Consider the following 23,135-nt stretch of genomic DNA (forward strand, 5'->3'; position numbering starts at 1 on the left):
CCAAGTGTTTTTCTTCTAACCCAGCTCTGAGATGAATAAGTTAAAATTGGTTTGAACACTGTCTTTTATACAGCTAATTTAGTGTTTTGGCTAATCACTCTCTTATTCCATATAAATTTACTTCAGTTGACTTCCAACCTACCAGCTTTGTTGATTCTGTTGTCTATTTCCATATTTAATTTATCATCTTCACTAAAAATCATGCCTAAGTAGCTGAAATATTTTACTTGTTCTATAAGTTTCCCATTCACAATGCAGTTGATATTTTCAATGTTTCTGCCTATTTTCATTGTCTTTGTCTTTTTAATGCTGACCTTCATACCACACCTATTACAGCAGTTATTCAATTTAGTCAGGGAATCTTGCAGACTTGTAGCGGATTTATTTAGAAATATAATATCATTCGCATAAAGCAAAGAGCTGACATTAACATCTCCAATTTTGATATCAGGTTTAATACCACTTTCCTTCATAATGTGATCCATCAGATAATGAATAAGAGAGGAGATAATGTAAATACTTGTCTAACACCAGATTTAACATTAAACCATCTTCCTTCAATTCTAACTGCTGACTTACAACTAATATAAAGACTAAGTATTGCTTGATATAATGCCTCATTGACACCATATAACTGTAGCATATTGAATAGCTTCCTATTGGCACCTTGTCATATGCCTTTTCTAAATCGACAAAACTTAAATACAGATCTTTGTTATATTCCCATGATTTCTCAACTATCTGCCTTAAAGTGAAAATCTGATCCTGACAGGCTCTATTTGGCCTGAATCCAGCTTGTTCTTCACCAAGCTTCTCTTCCACAATCCTCCTCAACAGTTTCTCAAGTATACTTGCATATATCTTACCAGGAATGAAATGCATCTGTAATTCTCACATTCAGTTTTACTTCCCTTTTTATATATGGGTATTATGAGAGCTCTACTCCATTCATCTAATCCATCTGGAATTCGTCCCTCTGTCCAAGCCTGAACTATGCAGTGCAGCCACTGCACAACTTTTATACCTCCATACTTGAGCATTTCTGGTTGAATATCATCTAATCCTGCTACCTTTCCACATTTCAGGCTTTTGATGGCTTTTTCTACTTCATGTATGGATATGTATTCCTGACTGCATGCCTGATCAATGTTTTTTACCACTGTGCTGTCATTAGTGCTTGTTTCATTTATCAGTTTTTCAAAGTAATTACTCCATACTTCAAGGATATATTTTTCTCCTGTTTTCATGTCATCTTTATCATCACTAATTCCTTTTACAGTACTCTTTCCTCCATTTCTGAGCTTCTTCAACAACCTCCAGAATATCTTCCCATCCTCTTGATATTTATTTTCTATGTTCTTGTCAAAGTCCTCCTATGACTTTTGTTTAGCCAGTTTAAAACAGTGTTTAGCTTTCTCATATTTGTCTCTGTATTCTCTAAGAGCACAAGCTGACTTATTTGCCAGCACTTTTGATATGCTTTCTTCTTTTCCTTCACTGCCTCTTTAACTTCCTGTGTCCACCATGGAGTTCTGATTTTTCTATCCTTGCAGACAACCTCACCACATGCCTCTCCAGCTGAATCAATCAGTGTTTTCTTCAGGGCTTGCCACTAAATATCCAAGGTTTGGTTCTTGCTCTCAAACACTTTCATTTTTTCTTCAAATCTTTGTGTATTTTGGTCTACAGTTCACATCTGAGAGCTGCTCAACTTTTATTCACTTTAAAACTTTCTTACATGTTATTCTTTTCAATATGAAATTCAATTTTATCCTGCTCAAGACTAAATAGAGATCACTTCCAATTTCAAATCCTCTGTACACTCTGGTGTCCTGCACCAGTGGGAAGACATCACTATCAACAATAACATAGTCAATGAGACTTTTCTTATTCCTTGCCTCTTCTCTCCATGTGAATTTGTGCACATTTTTATGTTGGAACATTGTGTTAGTAATAACCAGCCCATGTCCTGAGCAGAAATCCAACAGGTATTTGCCATTATTATTAGCTTTGGTCTTTTATCCAAATTTTCCTAAAATATTTTTGTATGTCTGACAATCATTTCCTACTCTACTATTCAGATCCCCAACAAGGACCAACTTATCATTTTTCATTGTGTCAGCTGCTTTCTCCAAAGCCTCAAAAAATTCTCCACTTCTACCTTAGGAGAACCTTCTGTGGGACCATAGGCACAAATAAGTCTCATTGTCCAGTTCCCCATTCTCATATTTGCCCACATCATTCTACTTGAGACTGCCTGCCATTCAAGAAGATTAGCCTTGTATTTAGTGTTGCATGCTATGGCTACTCCTTCTTTTCCTTGACTGTCATTGCCTGAATACATTTTGTATTTATTGCTAAGAAAGATCTCGCCAGTTTTTGTCTTTTTTTGTTTCAGTCACCCCCCCCCCCTCTATTATGTCGATCTGGTACTTATCCAATTCCTCAGCTAGCTCCATTTCTTTGCTATTTCTTATGTTGATAGATAGTACCGATCTTGAACTCTGGTGATGTTGAGTTGGGGTGTGCTTTCAGATTTGTTCCAGTAGCTGACTTTTCGCTGTTTGCCCTGGTTCCCTGGCGAAAACAATGTGGGCCTTGTTTAACCAGGCAATACCCCAGCCAGCATGAAATTCTGCCATGTTGTACCATCATTTGAAATTTGATTGAAGCCAATAAGAATACAATTTGAAGGATAAATTCCAAACTGCCAACCCATCCTTCTCTGTTCAGTATCCAGGTAGATACCTAACTGGGTGCACCACGAGAAGGTTACGATTGGACATTAGGTCAGAAGCCCTGGTCAGTTCTCTGCATTCCTTTGAAGGCTATGTGGAGGTCTCCTCTCAGTTATATAGCTTTGACCCTTAAGCACCCCTAAGTAGTCATTACCTAATCAATGTTGCATGATTTTTTTTTTCTTTTTATTGCATGAGAGGAGACAGATGGAGAACAAAAGGGCATCCCTGGAAGCAAGTATTAGGAGGCTGTGGTGGAGTGGGGTGAAGTGAAGGTTTTTCTTTGAATGGAGAGTGGTAGGTGATTGGAATCCACTGCCTGAGAGGTCAGTAACAGTGAATACATATAAGGCACAGTATGATGAAATGCATATGTGTGTGCAAGACAGAGGGAGCTCCCACAATGAGTCTTTGCACTATATGGAGATCTGATAATGAAGATAACATTAAAAAACTGCCTCTATAGCATTAATTCACTTAAGGATGGGAGTCACAAATAAACCAGCTCAGTAAGAACTACGTATTCCCAATAACCAGTTTGGATGGAGAGGAATACTTCTCCTTAGATTTATTATAGCCTTGAACTATAATGAACTGTTTCTTTGGTCCATACATGCAAGAAGTTTAGCAAGTCTACTATCATAGAGTGTAAGGCTGCATATAAGAACATTTCTGAAACTACATATTTACTTGAGCAACATATATGAAGCTATGGATTTTGTGGATTATAGCACTGTTATAATCCAAAAAATTATTTACACGATTTAATTCATGGATTCAATTCATTTAATTAAATAGGATTTAATTTAATCCTATATTTCATGAAAAGTAAGGAAACATGAATATTGCTGAAATATTTGCCATTCAGATCTATATAATGCTGGCAAGGAATTATCATATACACCTTCTGTCCAAAAAGAAACCGAACTTTTTGAAAATAGAAGAAACTAGTGGCGCCACCTGTTTTATCTTTTTGTTGTCAAAAGTGGCAACCTTCATTAGTGTTGTGTCAACTGTTTATGACATTTGTTTCATTAGAAGCAGAGTTAGAGTGCAAGAGTGACAGTGTGTTTTGACGAACGGTTGGAAAATGAGTTTCAAAAAGAGAGCTGCAATTGACTTTTGTGTTAAACTTGGTAAAAGTTTTACCGAAATGCATCAAATGCTTCTAAAAGCATATGGTAATGAATGCTTATCCCATACTCAAGTTTATGAGTGGTTTAAGCAATTTCAAAGTGGTCGTGAGATGCTTGAGGATGACGAAAATCCAGGCCATCCAAAAACTGGAATGAGTGAAGTTAACATCCAAAAAAGTGCATGATTTCATCATAGAAAACCCGAAATCGTCCGTGAAATTGCTTGAAGATAAATTGGGGATTCCAAAATCAACTATGCACAACATTTGGAGTGAAAGTTTGGGCCTTCGTAAATTGAATTCACGATTTGTTCCCCACAAGTTGACCGAAGACCAAAAAATGTGTCGAATTGAACACTGCAAGGACCTCATTAAAACTGCTCGTAAGGACTCAAACTTCCTTGAAACGATCGTTACTGGTGACGAAACATGGTGTTTTGAGTATGAGCCTGAAACAAAGCACCAGAGTGCTGAGTGGAGACCACCAAAAGAGGGGCATCTGAAAAAAAGTCGCTTGGAGAAGTCAAAAGTAAAGACAATGCTGATTTGTTTATACAGTTCCAAGGGCATTATCCACAAATAATTCATTCCCCCTGGCCAAACGGTCAGTGGCGAGTTTTATCTCTAAGTTTTGAAGCGATAGCGAGAATTCATCGCACATGGCATGAATATCATGATGCAGGCAGCTGGTCACTTTTGCACGATAATGCACCATCTCATCGTTCGAACATTGTAAGACAATTTTTGAGCAAAAACCAAGTTTGTGTGTTGGATCACTCACCGTATCCACCTAATTTAGCACCCTGTGACTTCTTTCTCTTCCCTCGACTTCATTTGCCGATGAAAGGAAAGCGATACAACACCATTGAAAATGTTCAAGTGGCAGTAACCATGACCCTCAACAGTATCCCAAAAACCGATATAAAAAACTCATCTAACGAATTAATTGACTATGCTAAATGCTATATTGAAGCTGAGGGAGAGTATATTGATTGAAATTAATGATTTGAATAATTATAACTGGCCCGTGTTTTATTTTCTATCAAAAGTTCAGTTTCTTTTTAGACAGAGGGTGTAGTAAATAGAAAGAACAGTAAAATTTTTACTAGTCTTTCCACCTACCTCTTTCTTGCAGAAACCAAAAATACCAATTAGTCAGTCAAAGAATGTGCTGAAACAAATATTTTATTCCTACTTTAAATTGGAATTATACAATTTGTGGAAATAACCTTAGCATTTAAGTTTTTATTTCATTTTAATAATTTGAGAAGCTTTATTTAATTTTTGAATTATTTGGCACATGAAACTTTTCTAATACCTGGTTGTGAGATACAAGAAATCAGCAGTATGATACTCAGGTAGAAGAGGGAAATGACGAGAGCGAAAAATATCTGCATAAAATTATGTTGTGATCCAGCCTTGATGTGGTCATCAAAGAGTATATGAGAAGTACAAAAGCTTCTCATCATAGCAAACTTGTAGTTATCAAGTTTGCTTTTTCTATATATTTTCTAACTGTGTGACTTTCTTGCGCTTCATTAGTTATTTTGACAATTTCTCTCACTGTTTATATGGAAAGCTGCACATGCCTAGAAACAGTCATAGTGCAATATTACCATAAGGTCAGGTGACGAAGCCCAGCCTTAGAAAACTTCTACTTCCCACTATACAGAGAACATAATCATCTTCATCACACAAGTAACTTTAAAATAATATTAGCCATAAACATTATTTACTAAGAGTATAATAGACGAAAAAATTACCATGAAGTTCTAGCAAGTTCTTTGTGCCAGCATCTCTATGTAATTCATCTATATTCTGTGTGATAACTACTACACGACGACCATCACCAACTAACCTTTTTTCTGCTTGCGCAAGAGCTATGTGTGCCTGAAGAGAATAAAATCTAGTATTATAAAAATTAATGGCATAAATCATATATATCCAAATAAATATTTAAATTTATCCCTTCAAAACTATTAATATGATAAATACTACTTGACAACCTTCCCAATACAGTTAACCTATCTACACTCATAAAGATTCCATATATTAAAAGAAAATTAAATCCCCTAATGCCTTTTATTCCCAAAGGGAGTAAACAAAATTCCCTTTAGTAGACTGAACTTTTCAGAAAAATCAGTGGGTAGCTAGCCATTCTTCATCTTTAGCCCTCACTGTTACTATGCCCAAGACTACCAATGATTTTTAATGGTATAAGGGAGATAGAGTATAGCAGGTACTCTATCATAATGGAAAAAGACTGCGGAGTCATTTTCCATTATGACAAAGACGCTGAGTCTTTTGTTATAATCAGTTTCCTGTATGTTTACCTTACTGCATCTAGTGGGGAATGTTGGAGATTAAAAAGGCCTCTTTCGTTTATCACTGATTTTGTCATAATGGAAAAGGACTGCTGAGAGGAGAAAATACACATTTTATTTATAGAGAGTGCTCAATTGTACTGTGAGATAACTAGCTAATCGCAACACAGCAAACCTAAAGTAGACATGCAGCAGCTCTGGCCCTGTCCACCTGGCAATGTTTCGATCACAATTCAGAAATGAACTAACATAGTTATACATGTATATTATTATTATTATTATTATGTGACACCCCGAGGGAGTCCAAAGACTCATCGAGGGAGAGTGTGCCAACAGAAACGAACAATTGACCCCTTCCAACTACTAACCGCGATCAAACTTGCTTAACTTTTTACAAGCCATTAGTAGCAGTGGCTCTACCAATCGACCAATCTTTGCTGGCAAAAGTCATTTTCCGGCACCAGGAATCAAACCTGGGCCTCCTGGGTGAGAGCCAGGTTAGGATACCACTAGACCATAAGTGGTCTAGTGGTATCCTAACCACTAGACCACTTATTTATACTTACTTTTGTAGACATACTTATGTTATGGCTAATTTTTAGCCATAACCATAAGCTTATAAATTGATCGATTCAGGAATAAACACGTAACTGTGGTAAAGTATACCCAGGCTAACATCTGACAAGTGAGATGTCTGCTTGACTGTCAGAAGTGCATGAAGGCACAGTTAAGCAGAAAAGTCATTAGTGGTGTGCCACAAGCGACTGTTTTAGAACCATTAATATTTAACTTTTATGCTAATGATGTTGATAGAATTGGGGATTTAAAACTTTTATGGTGTGTGTGTATGCTGAAGGCAGTGAAACAAAAGAGGAGCGTAGGGTTATAAAAGACGAAATGCTGAAACAAACAATTATGATGACAAAGCCACTAATGTGTAGAAATAGAGAGCTTATTACTGAATGAAACTGAATTCTCACTCACTCACTGGTGTGCGCGCACGCACGCGCACACACACACACACACAAATACTAGTTAAGATTAGAAAACCACTTCTTATCTAGTATATCATCTTAATGATGAAAAGGTATTTTGATTTTTTTTTTTTGGCACATCAGTAAATATAGCTATCATGCACCAAGTCAATGTTTATGAGAATAAACAGTACCATAACACACATATAACTAAAAATGTGTGTGTTGCTAAAATCACAGAAACATCCAGTGTTTTTTTTTTTTTTCCATCCTAGCAAGAATTCTGCAGATTAAATCATAGTATTCAGTGAACCATTGAGAAAGCATCATTCATATGTATCAATGTTAAGTACTGTTTTTACTGTTAATTTTCTCAGTGCAAGATGGTTTCCCACTAATGTTGTATATTTCTTAACCTTCTTGTTTCTTAACTTTGCACAAAGTAGTGCAAAGCATTTGGGATGTAAAGTCTAACACAGGTCAGTTCACATAGTTGCTTTTACTAATGGAGGTTTATTGGGGATTTAAAAATATAAGAATGATATTCTGATTGGTAGAAGATTACCATCCCTATATATGAGAATTATTCTTGTAGCTATAACTCCTTGGTCCTTTAATTCTAAAAAAATATGAATATCAAAGAGGTCTCATTCTGATATCACTCCTCTTGAAAAGTTGAATGTTTTGTGTGGGGGGGGGGATATTTTTGCTGTCTCGAAGGAGTTGCTCTGAATGTTTTTTCAACACAGATATCTCCAGAATGGATTTTTTTTTTTTTAAAACAGATTTTGAGGATTCTGCCAACCCTTCTAAACTATTTCCTATTGGAAATTCACTTGTAAAATGTACTATCACTATCAAAAATGACAGTATGTTTCTATAACTCCCCCCCTCCATCTGTAGATGTACGTGTGTGTGTGGGGGGGGGGGGGGGTCAATGGTTTTTAAACTGGACTGGGCTCTTTGAAATGTGAAGATGAAATATAGATTCTCATCAAATGGTAGTTTGATTCAGTACCAGAAACTAGCTGCCAAGGAACTACACATGGGTACCCACTATCCAGGTGCAATGCCCTGCCACAGCACAGTGCATCAAGCCTTGTAACCTGTCCTTGAACTACAAGGAAGGAGACCCCGACACCAGCCTTTACATGCCTGTTAGCCAAATGTTCTAGGTGGAGAATCTAGGACTGCCCATCTTGCCAAAGCAGTGCATTCATCAGGATCCTCCTTTTCACATATCCATGGGTTGCACAGCACAGCAAACATAGTGGCAGTGATGGGATGGTAATCTGGAAAATAGGAATAAAATGGACTTGGGAGAAGTCCATTTTACTCCTATGAAGAATAAAATAGGTGAGCACCATCTCTCTAGTAGATCCCCTCTGTCATGAAGAGACGTCTCACATGGGGAGGGGGAGGCTGCGTACCAAATAAAAAAAACTTATGACTAAAAGAGTACTGCTCACTTCATGTAATATCTTTGTACTTGTTGTTCCTGAAAAGTGAAAAGATATTACTTATTTTTACTTTATAGGATTTATTATTATTATTCACAGTTCTGCTGTAAAAGGACTTGATCAACCTACACATGGATTACTATGGTTAAATTTGGTCACCTGGTATCTGAGGAGAAGAAATTTTGGAAAGAGTCCAGAGAAGCATGACTAAGGTAATATCAGTTCTCTTCAAATAGTGGATAACAACAAACTGAGAAAATGATATATGCTGAGAATGGTGGATAGGAGGACTGATATAAGTAGAATGTATAAGTCAGTGAAGGATTTCTATTACATTGATACAAAAGAGATTTTCCACAGAGTGGAGAAAGAGAGAGAGTCAGGAATATAAGAGGTAGCAGAAGAGTAAGTATAGGGTATAAACAAGGACATGGGCAGGGTTAGTGATATGAAAATGCAGAGGTGAATAGAATGCACTGCTCGAGTGTGTGGTGAGCACAGTAATGAATTTAAGGTAAAGTTTGATAGGCAATGTGTTCAATAATTAGGACTTGCCACGATGATTTAATTCCATAGTGGTTTAGTGATGATAATGTTATTTATACATTTAACCCTGCAGAGTTCGCGGTCGAAAAAAATGCAGCTTAGGGTGCATGTATCTAAGAGATACATTCATTACTAGTATGTGCTGAAATGCAATAAAACAAAACAAAAAAAAAAAAAAAAATACTGCAAATATAAAACATGATGGTTTATTTATTTTCAGTTACAACCTAGAAATTATTGAACAAAGAAATATAAAGAATAAAAATTTAGCTGAATGTTGCAATGTAAACCAGCTATGCATGAGAGGCCTAAAAATGCTTTCAATTCTATTCTGTCTATTCATTTAGCATCTCTTTCTCTTGAATACCGATTCGAAATAGAATCGATGTATTTTGTATATAATAATATTAGATCTAAAATATCATCTGTGATAAAGCAATTCCAAGTTTCAAGTTCTGTCTTGGCATTTTTTGCATTTGGCTGAACTAACAGAAGTTGACAAAATATTCTACGGCTATCTTCTAATTTTTCTTATTGGATTTTTCCTCCATTTTGATTCTTTATCCTTTCCAAGAAAATACTCTTCATTTGTGTCTAATTCATCTTCAATTTCTTCACTAGAAATATCTTGTTTGGTATCCAAATCTTCTGAACGAACATTCAGTGAATCTCTCCAACATTTGATGGATAATCCAATCGATATATTTTTCCAGCCATTTTCAATGGTAAAAAAAAAACCTAAACCAATACTATACTGACATCGGAGTTCACGGTATCTCTCAAATACAATTTACTATCAAATATCACGCACCTTTTACACAACATGTGTTAAACCATACTGACAGCATAAACAGTGCGGAATATCACTCGTAATATACGAATGCGCAGCTAGTCATGACCTCCAAACTATACGCTGGATACGTGTAAGAATATTTATATTAAACAATTTGTTTCTATCTGTCAGATCAGCCGTGACCTCTGCAGGGTTAATAAGAGAAAAAAATTACAATGCCATACCTATTCCTTAACACGACTGGGAAACTTGTATGTAGACACTAATGACTTCACATCACTTGCCTTAATATCCCATAATGCAAAGCACGTATCCTTATGGACATGTATAATGCTATGCATTATGGGAAGGGTCACCACCCGGACCAGTTTCAACCATTATTGAGATCTCATCACTGGGAGCCAGATCCAGAATTGATACCAAGGTTGAAGTAATGCAGAAGTCATATTTCTATACCCAAGTAACCAAAAGATGTCACACCTTATTAATAAAATACTCTGGATTAAAGATAGATGTTGAGTGAAAATCTGAACACACACACCCCAACTCAACATCACCAGAGTTAAAGATTGATACTAAAGCCTGAATGGCAAAGAAATGGAGCTAGCTGAGGAATTAGATAAGTACCAGATCGACATAATAGGGGTGACTGAAACAAAAAAGACAAAAAAATGGTGAGATCTTTCTGAGCAATAAATACAAAATGTTATATTCAGGCAATGACAATCAAGGAAAAGGAGTAGCCATAGTATTCAACACAAAATACGAGGCTAATCTTCTTGAATGGCAGTCAGTCTCAAGTAGAGTAATGTGGGCAAATATCAGAATGGGGAATTGGACAATGAGACTTATTTGTGCCTATGGTCCCACAGAAGGTTCTACTAAGGTAGAAGTGGAGGAATTTTTTGATGCTTTAGAAAAAGTAACTGACACAATGAAAAAGGAAAAGTTGGTCCTTGTTGGGTATGTAAATAGCAGAGTAGGAAATGATTGTCAGACATACAAACATATTTTGGAAAAAAAAAAGCCAATAATAATGACAAGCACCTGTTGGATTTCTGCTCAGGACATGGACTGGTTATTATTAACACCATGTTCCAACATAAAAATGTGCACAAATTCACATGGAGAGAAGAGGCAAGGAATAAGAAAAGTCTCATTGACTATGTTATTGTTGATAGTGATGTTTTCTCCCTGGTGCAGGACACCAGATTGTACAGAGGATTTGAAATTGGAAGTGATCTCTATTTAGTCTTGAGCAGGATAAAATTGAATTTCATATTGAAAAGAATAACATGTAAGAAAGTTTTAAAGTGAATAAAAGTTGAGCAGCTCTCAGATGTGAACTGTAGACTAAAATACACAAAGATTATTGAAGAAAAAATGAAAGAGTTTGAGAACAGGAATCAAATCTTGGAGATTCAGTGACAAGCCTTAAAGAAAGCCCTGATAGATTCAGCTATAGAGGCATGTGGTGAAGTTGTCTGCAAGGATAGAAAAATTAGAACTCCATGGTGGACACAGGAAGTTAAAGAGGCAGTTAAAGGAAAAGAAGAAAGCATATCAAATACTCTGCTTCTGCCTGGTATCTCCACTTAGGCCTGGCTCCCACTGAAGAGGCCTCAATAAAGGTCGAAACTAGTCTGGGTAGTGGCCCTTCCCTTAATGCATAACATTAGACATATCCGCAAGGAGATGTGTTTTGCATTATAGGAGAAACTGAGATAGAAGTGTTGGTAGCTTGCTCCACCTTTGCAACGAGTTGCCCTGGTGTTGTACCACCTTACCCCAGTCCTGAAGATACTTTCAGGTGCAAACTTTGTTTGCTCACACTTGGATAAAGGATTAAACTAATTTTATTAAACGAGGATATTAGGAAAGAACTTGACAATATCAGCATCCAGGAATGCATTAGCAGAGCTAATCTCAGGTGGTATGATCACTTAAACAGAATAGGCGAGGAAAGATTAGCAAAACAAGTGTTCTCTGCCAGGATGGTAGGAAAACGACCCAGAGGAAGACCAAGATATAGGTGGGTGGATTGTTACGGTACAATGTGCCTTAGACGATAGAAATATAAGATTTGATAATGATAATATTGGAGTCTTGACAAGTAACAGACTGATTTGGAGGAAAATTGTAGACAGGAAGTTAGTAATGATGTAAATTTTTCATGTAGTACTATCATATCCAGTACACCCCTTGAGGGTACATGTCAGGAATTTGATGATGATGAGGTGTATAAGGATGAGGTATTAGAGCTGTTGCACAAACTAAATAAGAATTCAGCAATAGGGACTGATGAGATATCAATACGTTTGCTAAGTGTTCAGCTGAACTGGCTATTCCTTTATCCAGGCTGTTTAATATGGTAAGAACGGGGAAGGTTCTGCAGGAATGGAAAGAATATGATAATTCCATTGCACAATGGTGGTGCAAAGACCGATGTATCCAACTATCAATCAATTAGTATCTCGAGAGTGGTGGTGAATATTTTGGAAAAACTGGTTAGGGCTCGCATTCAGAAATGGGTTGACAGTGAATCTCTACTTTGCAATGAGCAACATGGGTTTAATAAGGGAAGGTTATGTTTTAGCAACTTTCTTACATTCTACAACAATTTTACCATTGAACTAGACAAGGGGAATGGATACACCATGATACTTTTGGATTTTGCTAAGGTTTTTGACAGAATACAGCATGGTAGACTGTTACATAAAATGGAGAATATAGATTTGGATTATAGAATATTAGCATGTGAGTCTGCAAGATTTAAGGTAACCTGTGCTGTACCACAAGGATCAGTGTCATTCAATCCACTGTTATTCAATCTATACATTAATGATGCAAAGATAGGTAGGATAATCAGGAATGCTGCTGATATGCAGTACTTGCAGAATGATTTGAATAGGCTGGAATTGTGGGCATGGGAAAAGGATGTCAGTTCAATGTCTGTAAATGTAAAGTCATTCACTTCGGCATGAATCCAATGTCACATTATACTGGTGGGATTATTATTACACCTCTAGGGAGTCCAAAGACTCATTGAGGGAGGACACCTTCACCAACTACTTTCATCATCTATACCAACGCCATTTACTGCCAACCACCACCACTAGTATTTTCACAGACAATCACAAACATCCATGCCCACGGCGGGATTCGAACCCACAGCCTTCTGGCTGGAGAGCGGATACACTAACCACTCGGCCAGCCAGGCCGGTAAATTATGCTCGAAGAAACTGACGAGGCTAGGGATCTTTTGAGTGTTAGTAGATAGGAAGTTGAAGTTCAGGGGCCATATAGCATAGACTGCAAATATAACTCAAAAGATAATTGCAATGCTGAAATGAACATTCACATGTAAAGATAACGATGTCATTTAGCTCCTTTACAAGGCCTTGATAAGACCACACTTGGACTATTGTGTGCAGGTCTAGTCTCCTGGTTTCCATTGTAATTCTGATATATTGGAGAGAGAGAGAGAGTGCGTGCAAAGGAGAGCGTTAAAAATGATATCAGGATTATGGAATGACGATTATAAAGACCAATTGAGAATTTATAGACTGCAGACACTCTCAGCAAGGCCCAACCTTGCTGAGATTTCTCTGAGCTTCAGCTGTCTGGCAGTTCTTCCTCAATAAGAGAGAGAGAGAGATTTACCTCAGTCATCACTTCCACCGGACGACCATCAGGAGAATCATCTTCGATGCTCTCTTCCTAGGCGAAACTGTTTAGTCCATTCCTTCATGGTGGAATATGAAGGAGAAGCTTCCCCATAAAGCCCTTCTTTGGGATTGGTGAAAAACTTTATCACAGCATGGTACTCAATTTTAAAAATTATAGCCACTTAGCATGCTATGTGTTAGTCAGACGAGTGCCTCCAATAAATGATGTAGGTAGAGAGTTGAAACTGCTACAGTAAGCTCCCCCATAGATGGTGCTATCTGTCATGCACAGTGTTTTAAAATTGGTGCAAATTTTGTAGATCAAGCCAGAAACTTCTGGAGCCTACCTCATATCTTTTCCAGAGTTATCAATATGCCCCATGTTTGTTTTAACCTCACACAGACTTGCAATAACATCTTGACATGCTTATCATACTGATTTTGTCAATAAGCATTTGAATGCATATGCACTGTATCATTGATAGCAATTGCTGCTGCTGCTGCTGCCTTTCCCACTGAAGCCAAATTATTCTCTTTATATTACTTCATGACTTTTCGCTTGCAATTGGCAATGTTTATCTGGGTTGGAAGAGCATAGTTAGAGATAAGGAACAATGCCTCTATTGATTGCAGGTGCAGCACTAATTCATGCTGGGTAAGAGATTGCCACCATGATGGATGTGCTTTTCTCATTGTCATCCCCCCCCCCCGTGCTTGCAAAAATTATACAGTTAATTTACTGGAACCCTCTTGATTTTCACTGGTTACAGTAATAAAAATGCTTCCCCCCATATTTTTAATACTGAAGGTTAAAAAGCTGGATTCAAGCCAAATAGAGGCTGTCAGGATCAGATCTCCACTTTACGACAAATAGTCGAGAAAGCATGGGAATATAACAAAGATCTGTATTTAAGTTTTGTCGATCTGGAAAAGGCATATGACAAGGTGCCAAGAGAGAAGCTATTCAATACTCTACAGTTGTATGGTGTCAATGGGGCATATATCAAGCAATACTTAGTCTAGTTGTAAGTCAGCAGTTAGAATTGAAGGATGTACAGGAAGATGGTTCAATGTTAAATCTGGTGTGAGACAAGGATGTACATTATCCCCTCTGCTATTCATTATCTATATGGATCACATTATGAAGGAAAGTGGTATTAAACATGATATCAGAATTGGAGATGTTAATGTCAGCTCTTTGCTTTATGCGGACGATGTTATACTTCTAAATAAATCTACTACAAGCTTGCAAGATTCCCTGAATAAATTGAATAACTGTTGCAATAGATATGGTATGAAGGTCAGCATTAAAAAGACAAAGACAATGAAAATATCAACTGCATTGTGAATGGGGAACTTATAGAACAAGTAAAACATTTCAGCTACTTAGGCATGATTTTTAGTGAAGATGGTAAATTAATTATGGAAATAGACAACAGAATCAACAAAGCTGGTATGATAGGAAGTCAATTGAATAAATTCATATGGAATAAGAGAGAAATTAGTCGGACCACTAAATTAGCTGTATACAAGACAGTGTTCAAACCAGTTTTAACTTATGAGAGCTGGGTCAGAAGTAAAACACTTGACCAAAGACTAGAGACCACAGATATGAGAGTCCTGAGAAAGATTAGAGGCATGAATAGATGGCATCAATGGCAATATCATATTAAAAACGAGGATATTAGGAAAGAACTTGCATTGTCGGCATCCAGGAATGCGTTAGCAGAGCTAATCTCAGGTGGTATGGTCACTTAAACAGAATGGGCGAGGAAAGATTAGCAAAACAAGTGTTCTCTGCCAGGTTGGCAGGAAAACGACCCAGAGGAAAACCGAGATATAGGTGGATTGTTACGGTACAATGTGCCTTAGACGATAGAAATATAAGATCTGATAATGATAATATTGGAGTCTTGACAAGTAATAGACTGATTTGGAGGAAAATTGTAGATAGGAAGTTAGTAATGATGTAAATTTTTCATGTAGTACTATCATATCCTGTACACCCCTTGAGGATACATGTCAGGAATTTGATGATGATGATGGTTATATTATTTAAGAAATGTTAAGAACCGCATAGAATAAGATAGATAGTGTATTATTTATTATTTAATTACCTAAGACAATTTGATGAAAATTGTAAGTTACAAGTTAGCAAATAACAGATCATGGTTTGAAGGAGCAAAAGAAACATGGGAATATAATATTAATAATACTTTTTGTATTAATTTCATTTTAATGTACTGAAGATTGCAATTAATAAGACACTCATAGTTCAGAACTAAATGTATTGTATTTTTATTTTCATTTTGTTCAGATATCTTTAGTAATTGTGTTATAATTGTTATGTTTAAAACTATGAAAAATTTACAGGAAGAAATCAGGTTATTTACATAGATGAAGGTATGTTTGCTTGTTTTGCTTTGCATGATTTGAAGTTTATTGTATTTATTTTTCCTTGGATATTTTCTCCCAATACTGTTGTTTTCTTTTTTTATTATTGATTTATATTATATATCATGTGATGTTTGGCAATTTTTATTTATTTTTTTGCAGCCCCCCCCCCCCCCCGCCTCTCTCCCGAAGTCTTGTTTTTCTTATGCGAACAGTTTTTTTGTCATCTGCTTAGTGCAGTGTCACATGTCTGAAGTCAATGGAAGCAGTCAGTCTAGTAATTGTTATGTAGGTCATGTGGTTTTCTGGAGTTCTCAGTTAATGGAGAGAAGCCAGTCTCCAAGACTTTTACTTTTTTTTTTTTTTAAATCCAGAATGACAAAAGAAAATCACTTAATTAAATCACTTTTAAACTAGACCACCAGTAGAGCTCAATGATGAAGCAGTGCCAGGCAGTGATTTTGTTGGTACATGTTGCAACTGTAGTTTACTTCCAGGTAGTGATGTAGTTATTGCCATTAGCTGATTTTTAATTGGAGGTGGGAGGATGCATGTAAAAGCGTTTCACATCAAAAATTAACATATCCAAAGGAAACTTTGTGAGGAGTATTGCAACCTTGCCTCCTGCTCAAATGGCAGTTCTTAGAACAGTAGGAGGCAATCATCTCGTCACTATTCTATGGACTATCCACAGCATGCCTCCTCTGATCTTTTTCAAAAAGGATATGAGAAAAAACAATAGCTTTAAAGGAAGATCATTCTTTAGCAATTAACTTATTATAACTAGGCGACAAATGAGATACGTACAGTTATATGTTTAGATGTTGCAAAGGCCTTTAATAGACTGCCACATGACAAACTGGTAATTATACTAATACGTCTGTTGGTCCTGACAATACCCCTTCTATTGTACTAAAAGCTTGTACTCCAGAACTAACACCTCTTGTATCACCTTTATATGTCATCATAGTCACCTAGCATCTTTTTTAGCAGCTTGGAAAATGCTTTTATCCATCTTGTTCACAAAAATGAATACTGATCTGACTTCAATATTCTCGAAAAGAATGGAAAAGGTCATCAACAGCCAACTGCTTCACTACTTACAGATCCATGAATTAGTGATCCCCAACAGGATTCCACCATTCTCAGTCCACAGTAGATCTCCTAGCTAACCTCACCTATCTTTAGACACAAGCTATGGGAAAACTCAAGTGGTTGCCCTTCATATCATATTTCCAAGGAATCTAGTGAGTCTAGCCCTTATGATCTTCCTATCCTTTGTGAGAGGACCACTAGTTTCTGCTTCAGTCAGTCACTGCAGGTCATGGTGGATGGATTCCTCTCATCAGATTTTTCAGTCGATACTAGAATACCCAAGAGCTGTATGTTTTCATCTACACTCTTCCTCCTAAATATCAATGATATCTCTGTCTCTCTCTCCAACATCCAATCCAATTTGTAGTTTTGTTCGAATACTCTCTATTGCTCTTCTTCATTTAAAACCTTGTAGTGCTCAGATAATCCAGGTTTCAAGATCCATACCAATACCTGAAATAATATGTAAGGTTTTGAATATCAAGTAAATATTCACAACACCATACTGATACCAGCCTCTGTGTAAGGGACTTTGAGAGAGAATCAACAAATCATTGAAACAAATTCTCTCAAGCCTGTCTAATTCTAAGGCAAAGGATTGGGACTTGCATCTTCCTACAGCTTTATTTTCTCTTCGATTGGTTATATGCAGCAGTATCAGAGAGAAAAACCAATGTTCACAGTGTATGGTTGCGCCTCTTTTCCCTTCAGATATTATGTATCTTAATGCAAAAGTGGGATATAAAGACATTAATTTTTAAGTGATATGGTAGAGAAGTTTAATGCATCATGGACAATAATAGAACAACAAAGTGAAGCTTCATGCAAAAAAACAGTAGATTAACTTTAAACAAGTTCAGAAAGGGACAAAGCTTAGGAGTCAGGAATTTGGTCTTAGTACAAGACAATGAAGATAAAAGAAACAGAGACAGCTTTCATGAAAAAAAAACCTAAGCGATAAGCAATACTATTTATTTAAGGCCATCAGTGTTGACAATGGATTGATTTGAAAAAGTAAGAGCCATGTGATGTTATCCATAAAAAAAAAAAATGCAATGGTATAACTGAGGAAATGTTGCAATATTGATAATTCATTAGCTATTTAAATTTAACAAAAAAATTGATTATGTGATTAAAATAAGACTTTCCCATATTTTAGATAGAGAGGCAAGTCATTGAGATTTAATTTCAGATAGTGAAGTAAGGCCTCAGCACTTCTTTTAAACAAACATTCAAATTTATACCAATATCAATGAAGCAAGTGTGTTTCAGACTATAGGATGTTGTGGTCTGTATCTATTATGTGCTGTGCCAAGCCAGATTTTTCATATTTACTGTTGCTAATGTACGATTAGTGTTCTTGTATTCTAATTTCTATAGGGTATCCATTTGTCCAAAGTAAGAATAATGACAGTCACAAAGAACTTGGTAGACACCAGAGAGTACTAGAGGAAACCATTTATCATCTTTTACCACCCTACAAAAAAGCGTTCTTCCAACCTTAAACATAATATATGTATATATTATATATTAAAAAAACCAGGTTTTTTCAAATTAATTCTCCCACATTGCCAATCCCCCCCCCCAACTCCCCTTTCAACACCATAACAGCAGAAGCATGCACACTGCAGAAAGAAGACAAAACTTAACAGAAGCAAGCAAAATAGCCATAAAAATAATAATAAAAAACCATTTATTTTTTGAAGACAAAAACCATGCTGATAATTTGTTGCTAGAGAATTCCAGCATTAAGAATTCTGGAAATGGGTTCCGAGTTGGCAGAAATGCAAGGAATTGGAACTCGAAGTACTGTTTCCTTGTTATTTGAGTTAAGATTATAGGAATTAAAAAGCTGTTGTGTGGTCCTTTCTGAGAAGCTATTAAGTTTTACATATTGTTTGCTGTTTAAGAGTTCCTGCTGCAATAGTTGAGGTAAAGAACAAATAGCATGAGCACATTGCAATAAAGTTTTGTATCTCAGGACATCCACTAACCCAAAGTAAAATCCTTATTCTTAAAAATAAAAGGACATGATTTCTCCATAGTTCCTAAAAGGATACCTTACTTAGATTTCCTTTTCAACAGTGAATGGAACTTATTCACTATCTAGTAAGGATGCTAATAAACTTCATTTGGAAATTTTATCCACCTTACTGAAATCCAAGCTTCCACCTACAAACATCACTTTAGCTGAAATGAAAGCATTACAATCCTTAAAGATGTAACAGTCATTTCATTATTACTAAGTCTGACAAGGGGAATACTACTGTTGTTATGGATTCTGTCAATTATAAAAGAAAGTCTCTTTATTATGGGATCAATCAATGTACCAAGAATTGGATTAAATCCCATTCTTGGTATTTAATCCAATTCTTGATGAAGTTGTAAGCTTTGATAGAGATACCACAGAAAAACTAAGAACTTATTTTGCTAGACCCCCCCCCCCTCCCCCCAAGGTTCCATGGTTTACCTATAAGTAAGAAATACATTCCTCTTTGTGCAATTGTTGACTGCATAGATTCACCTACCTGCCGAATAGCAAAATTTTTTGCACACCTATTGAAAGCTCAGATTGAGAACTTATACTCATGAAAATCTCTTCAGATTTTCGAGATAAAGTAAAAATATGTTTCACTACAACCCAATGATATAATGGTCAGCTTTGATATAGAATTTATTCAGAAATATTCCTTGAGGATACACTACATCTACTTTCAGAAACATTTTCACAGGGTATAGTGAAATTATGCAACTTTGTTAAGCACTGTGGATATTTTATTTGTCAGAATAAGTTTTACAGTCAAGTTGAAGGAATTGCAATGGGGAGTCCACTCTCCCCCCCACCCCACCCCATCCTGCACTTGCTAATTTTTATTTAGAACATTCAGAAGACATCCTTTTCTCATCCATATACCCTCATCTTTCATTTTAAGTTTGTTATATAGATGATGTTTTTGCAATCTGGCCCCATATGAAGACAAATAAACAATTTTTTTTTTTTTTTTTTTAAATCTAATATCTACTTTTTTTCTATATTAGATAAATTTAATATAAACAATTTACATCCATGAATTAAATTTACAATAGAAAAAACAACAACTGTCCTTTTTAGGTATTCTACTCCATTCATCATCAGGTGAATTAATTACTTTCATTTACTGAAAGCCAACTTTCACCAGATGCTACATTTAATAGCAAGCAACTTACCATCCATTCATCACAGAAGACTGGAATTATAAAAACTTTATTACAGTATGCTCGTACTATTTGTTCTACACCTCAACTATTACCTATTACAGCAGGAACTCCTAAAAATCAAACAATATATGAAACTCAATGGCTTCTCAGAAAGGACCACACAACAGGTGTTTAATTCCTATAATCTTACCTCAAATAACAAAGAAATGATACTTCGAGTTCCAATTCTTTACATTTCTGGCATCTCAAAACCTATTTCAAGAATTATTAAGAAATAGAATTTAGTGGCTTCTTCCCTATTAACAAATTATCAGCATGGTTTTCATCTTCAAAAGTTAAATGGTCTCCTCTAGCTCTCCCTGGTGTTTACCAAGTTCCATGTGACTGTCATCATTCTTACTTTGTCATCTCTAAGACAAAGTTTTGATATGATTTCTTCTTTTCCTTCACTGTCTCTTTAACTTCCTGTGTCCACCATGGAGTTCTGATTTTTCTATCCTTGCAGACAACCACACCACATACCTCTCTCTAGCTGAATCGATCAGGGTTTTCTTCAAGGATTGCCACTGAATCTCCAAGGTTTGGTTCCTGTTCTCAAACTCTTTCATTTTTTCTTCAATAATCATTGTATATTTTTGACTACAGTTCACATCTGAGAGCTGCTCAACTTTTATTCACTTTAAAACTTTCTTACATGTTATTCCTTTCAGTACGAAATTCAATTTTATCCTGCTCAAGACTAAACAGTAATCACTTCCAATTTCAAATCCTCTGTACATTCTGGTGTCCTGCACCAGAGAGAAAACATCACTATCGACAATAACATAATTCTTATTCCTTGTCTCTTCTCTCCATGTGAATTTGTGAACATTTTTATGTTGGAATATGGCGTTAGTAATAACCAGTCCATGTCCCGAGCAGAAATCCAACAGGTATTTGCCATTATTTTTAGCTTGGCTCTTTTCTCCAAATTTTCCCAAAATATTTTTGTATGTCTGACAATCATTTCCTACTCTGTTATTTAGATCCCCAAGAAGAAACAACTTTTCCTTTTTCATTGTGTCAGTTGCTTTCTCTAAAGCCTCAAAAAATTCCTCCACTTCTATCTTAGTAGAACCTTCTGTGGGACCGCAGGCACAAATAAGTCTCATTGTCCAGTTCCCCATTCTGATATCTTGAGACAGCCTACCATTCAAGAAGATTAGCCTTGCATTTAGTGTTGAATACTATGGTTACTCCTTTTCCTTGATTGTCATTGCCTAAATACAACATTTTGTATTTATTGTTCAGAAAGATCTCACCAGTTTTTGTCTTTATTGTTTCGGTCACCTGTTATGTCGATCTGGTACTTATCTAATTCCTCAGCTAGCTCCATTTCTTTGCCATTCAGGCTGCTTACATTGATAGTACCGATCTTAACTCTGGTCATGTTGAGTTGGGGTGTGTTTTCAGATTTGTTCAAGTAGCTGACTTTTAGCTGTTTGCCCTGGTTCCCTAGCAGAAACAACGGGGGCCTTGTTTCACCGGGTGACGTTCCAGCTGGCATGGAACTCTGTCATATTGTACCATCATTTTGTATTTTGGTTTAAGTCAATAAGAATACAATTTGGTTGGCTAAATCCCAAATTACCAACTCATCCTCGTTTGTTCAGTATCCAGGTAGATACCTAACAGGGTGCACCACGAGAAGGTCAGGATTGGACATTAGTTCAGAAGCACTGGTCGGTTCTCCGCATTCCTTTAAAGGCTATGTGGAGTCTCCTCTCAGTTATACAGCTTTGACCATTAAGTACCTCTGTATGAAAGTCCTCAGTTTATATATATATATATATATATATATATATATATGTTGTTGTTGTTGACTTACACTCACGTGTAGACCCACACTTAACTATTTAGGCATTCGAAACCAAAATCCTGTGGAATAGGTTTGGTTAATCCTCATTCCAGGAGTGTCTTGTGTCTGTAGATATACGTGTTCATGGGGCTGGTTTGTCTGTTCTGAATGATGAAAAACCTAAGTTTCTGGGTGAAAAAAACCCTCTACCTCCATATGAGACTGGCTAACTCACTTTCACTCGAAAGAGACTAGATAAGGTTTCCTCATGTCATGAATGGTAATCGAATCCAGGTCTTTCTGACCAAAGGCTTTGTCTATACTGAGTGAGCTACGAAGACCGATATATATATATAATATAAGCTCAACTTGAATTATTTCTTAACATTAGCCAATAATCTAACTCTGCTTGCAGTATTTGATGGGTGGATTGAGTAGCTCATCGAGATACTGTTGCCGTTCCCAAACCAGGATAAAGGAAAAGGGTTTGGCAATGGGCTAACAACCCATTCGCAGAAAAAAAAATACAGTGGTATCTTGCTAATCCGAACCTCTTTAGTCCGAATCCTCCAGTAATCCGAACTGCGGTTTAAAAGGAAAAAAGTTTTATTTATTACGTATTATTATTTTGTGTACTATTATTTTTATTTAATAATTATTATTTTAACTATTATGATTTATTTTATTATTACAGTACAGTATTTTTTTCATACTGTTGATTGTACGGTTATATTGGAGGTCTAGTTTGATTGCACGGTTATACTGGTGGTCCAGTTTGATTGCACGGTTATACTGGTGGTCCAGTTTGATTGCACGGTTATAATGGAGGCCTATTTGAGATATTGAGTGTTCACGTTTGCTTTTTTATAGTGTACAGTACTTAGTGTATTGTCAGCATGAATCACAAATATATAGAAAAAGAGGAATTTCAAAACGTGCATAATTTGGTTAAAAATATAAATACAGATGTTGA

The 23,135-nt window shown here is 36.2% G+C and overlaps 1 protein-coding gene across 4 annotated transcripts in view; it reads right to left on the reverse strand.

The window, feature by feature from the left end:
• The window catches only part of LOC150100874 (NAD-dependent protein deacylase sirtuin-5, mitochondrial-like), a 160,428-nt gene that overhangs the window by 98,630 nt on the left and 38,663 nt on the right, over positions 1-23,135 (reverse strand). For all 4 annotated transcript variants that reach the window (XM_090402093.1, XM_090402095.1, XM_090402094.1 and 1 more), the window contains exon 4: positions 5,637-5,763. In XM_090402093.1, the coding sequence (XP_090258219.1) occupies positions 5,637-5,763 (127 nt within the window). The remainder of the gene's footprint in view (positions 1-5,636; positions 5,764-23,135) is intronic.

Source organism: Typopeltis vanoorti, chromosome 12 (genome assembly GCF_054136105.1).
Source record: "Typopeltis vanoorti isolate ZY-2024b chromosome 12, IOZ_Tvanoo_1.0, whole genome shotgun sequence".
Taxonomy (NCBI): domain Eukaryota; kingdom Metazoa; phylum Arthropoda; class Arachnida; order Uropygi; family Thelyphonidae; genus Typopeltis; species Typopeltis vanoorti.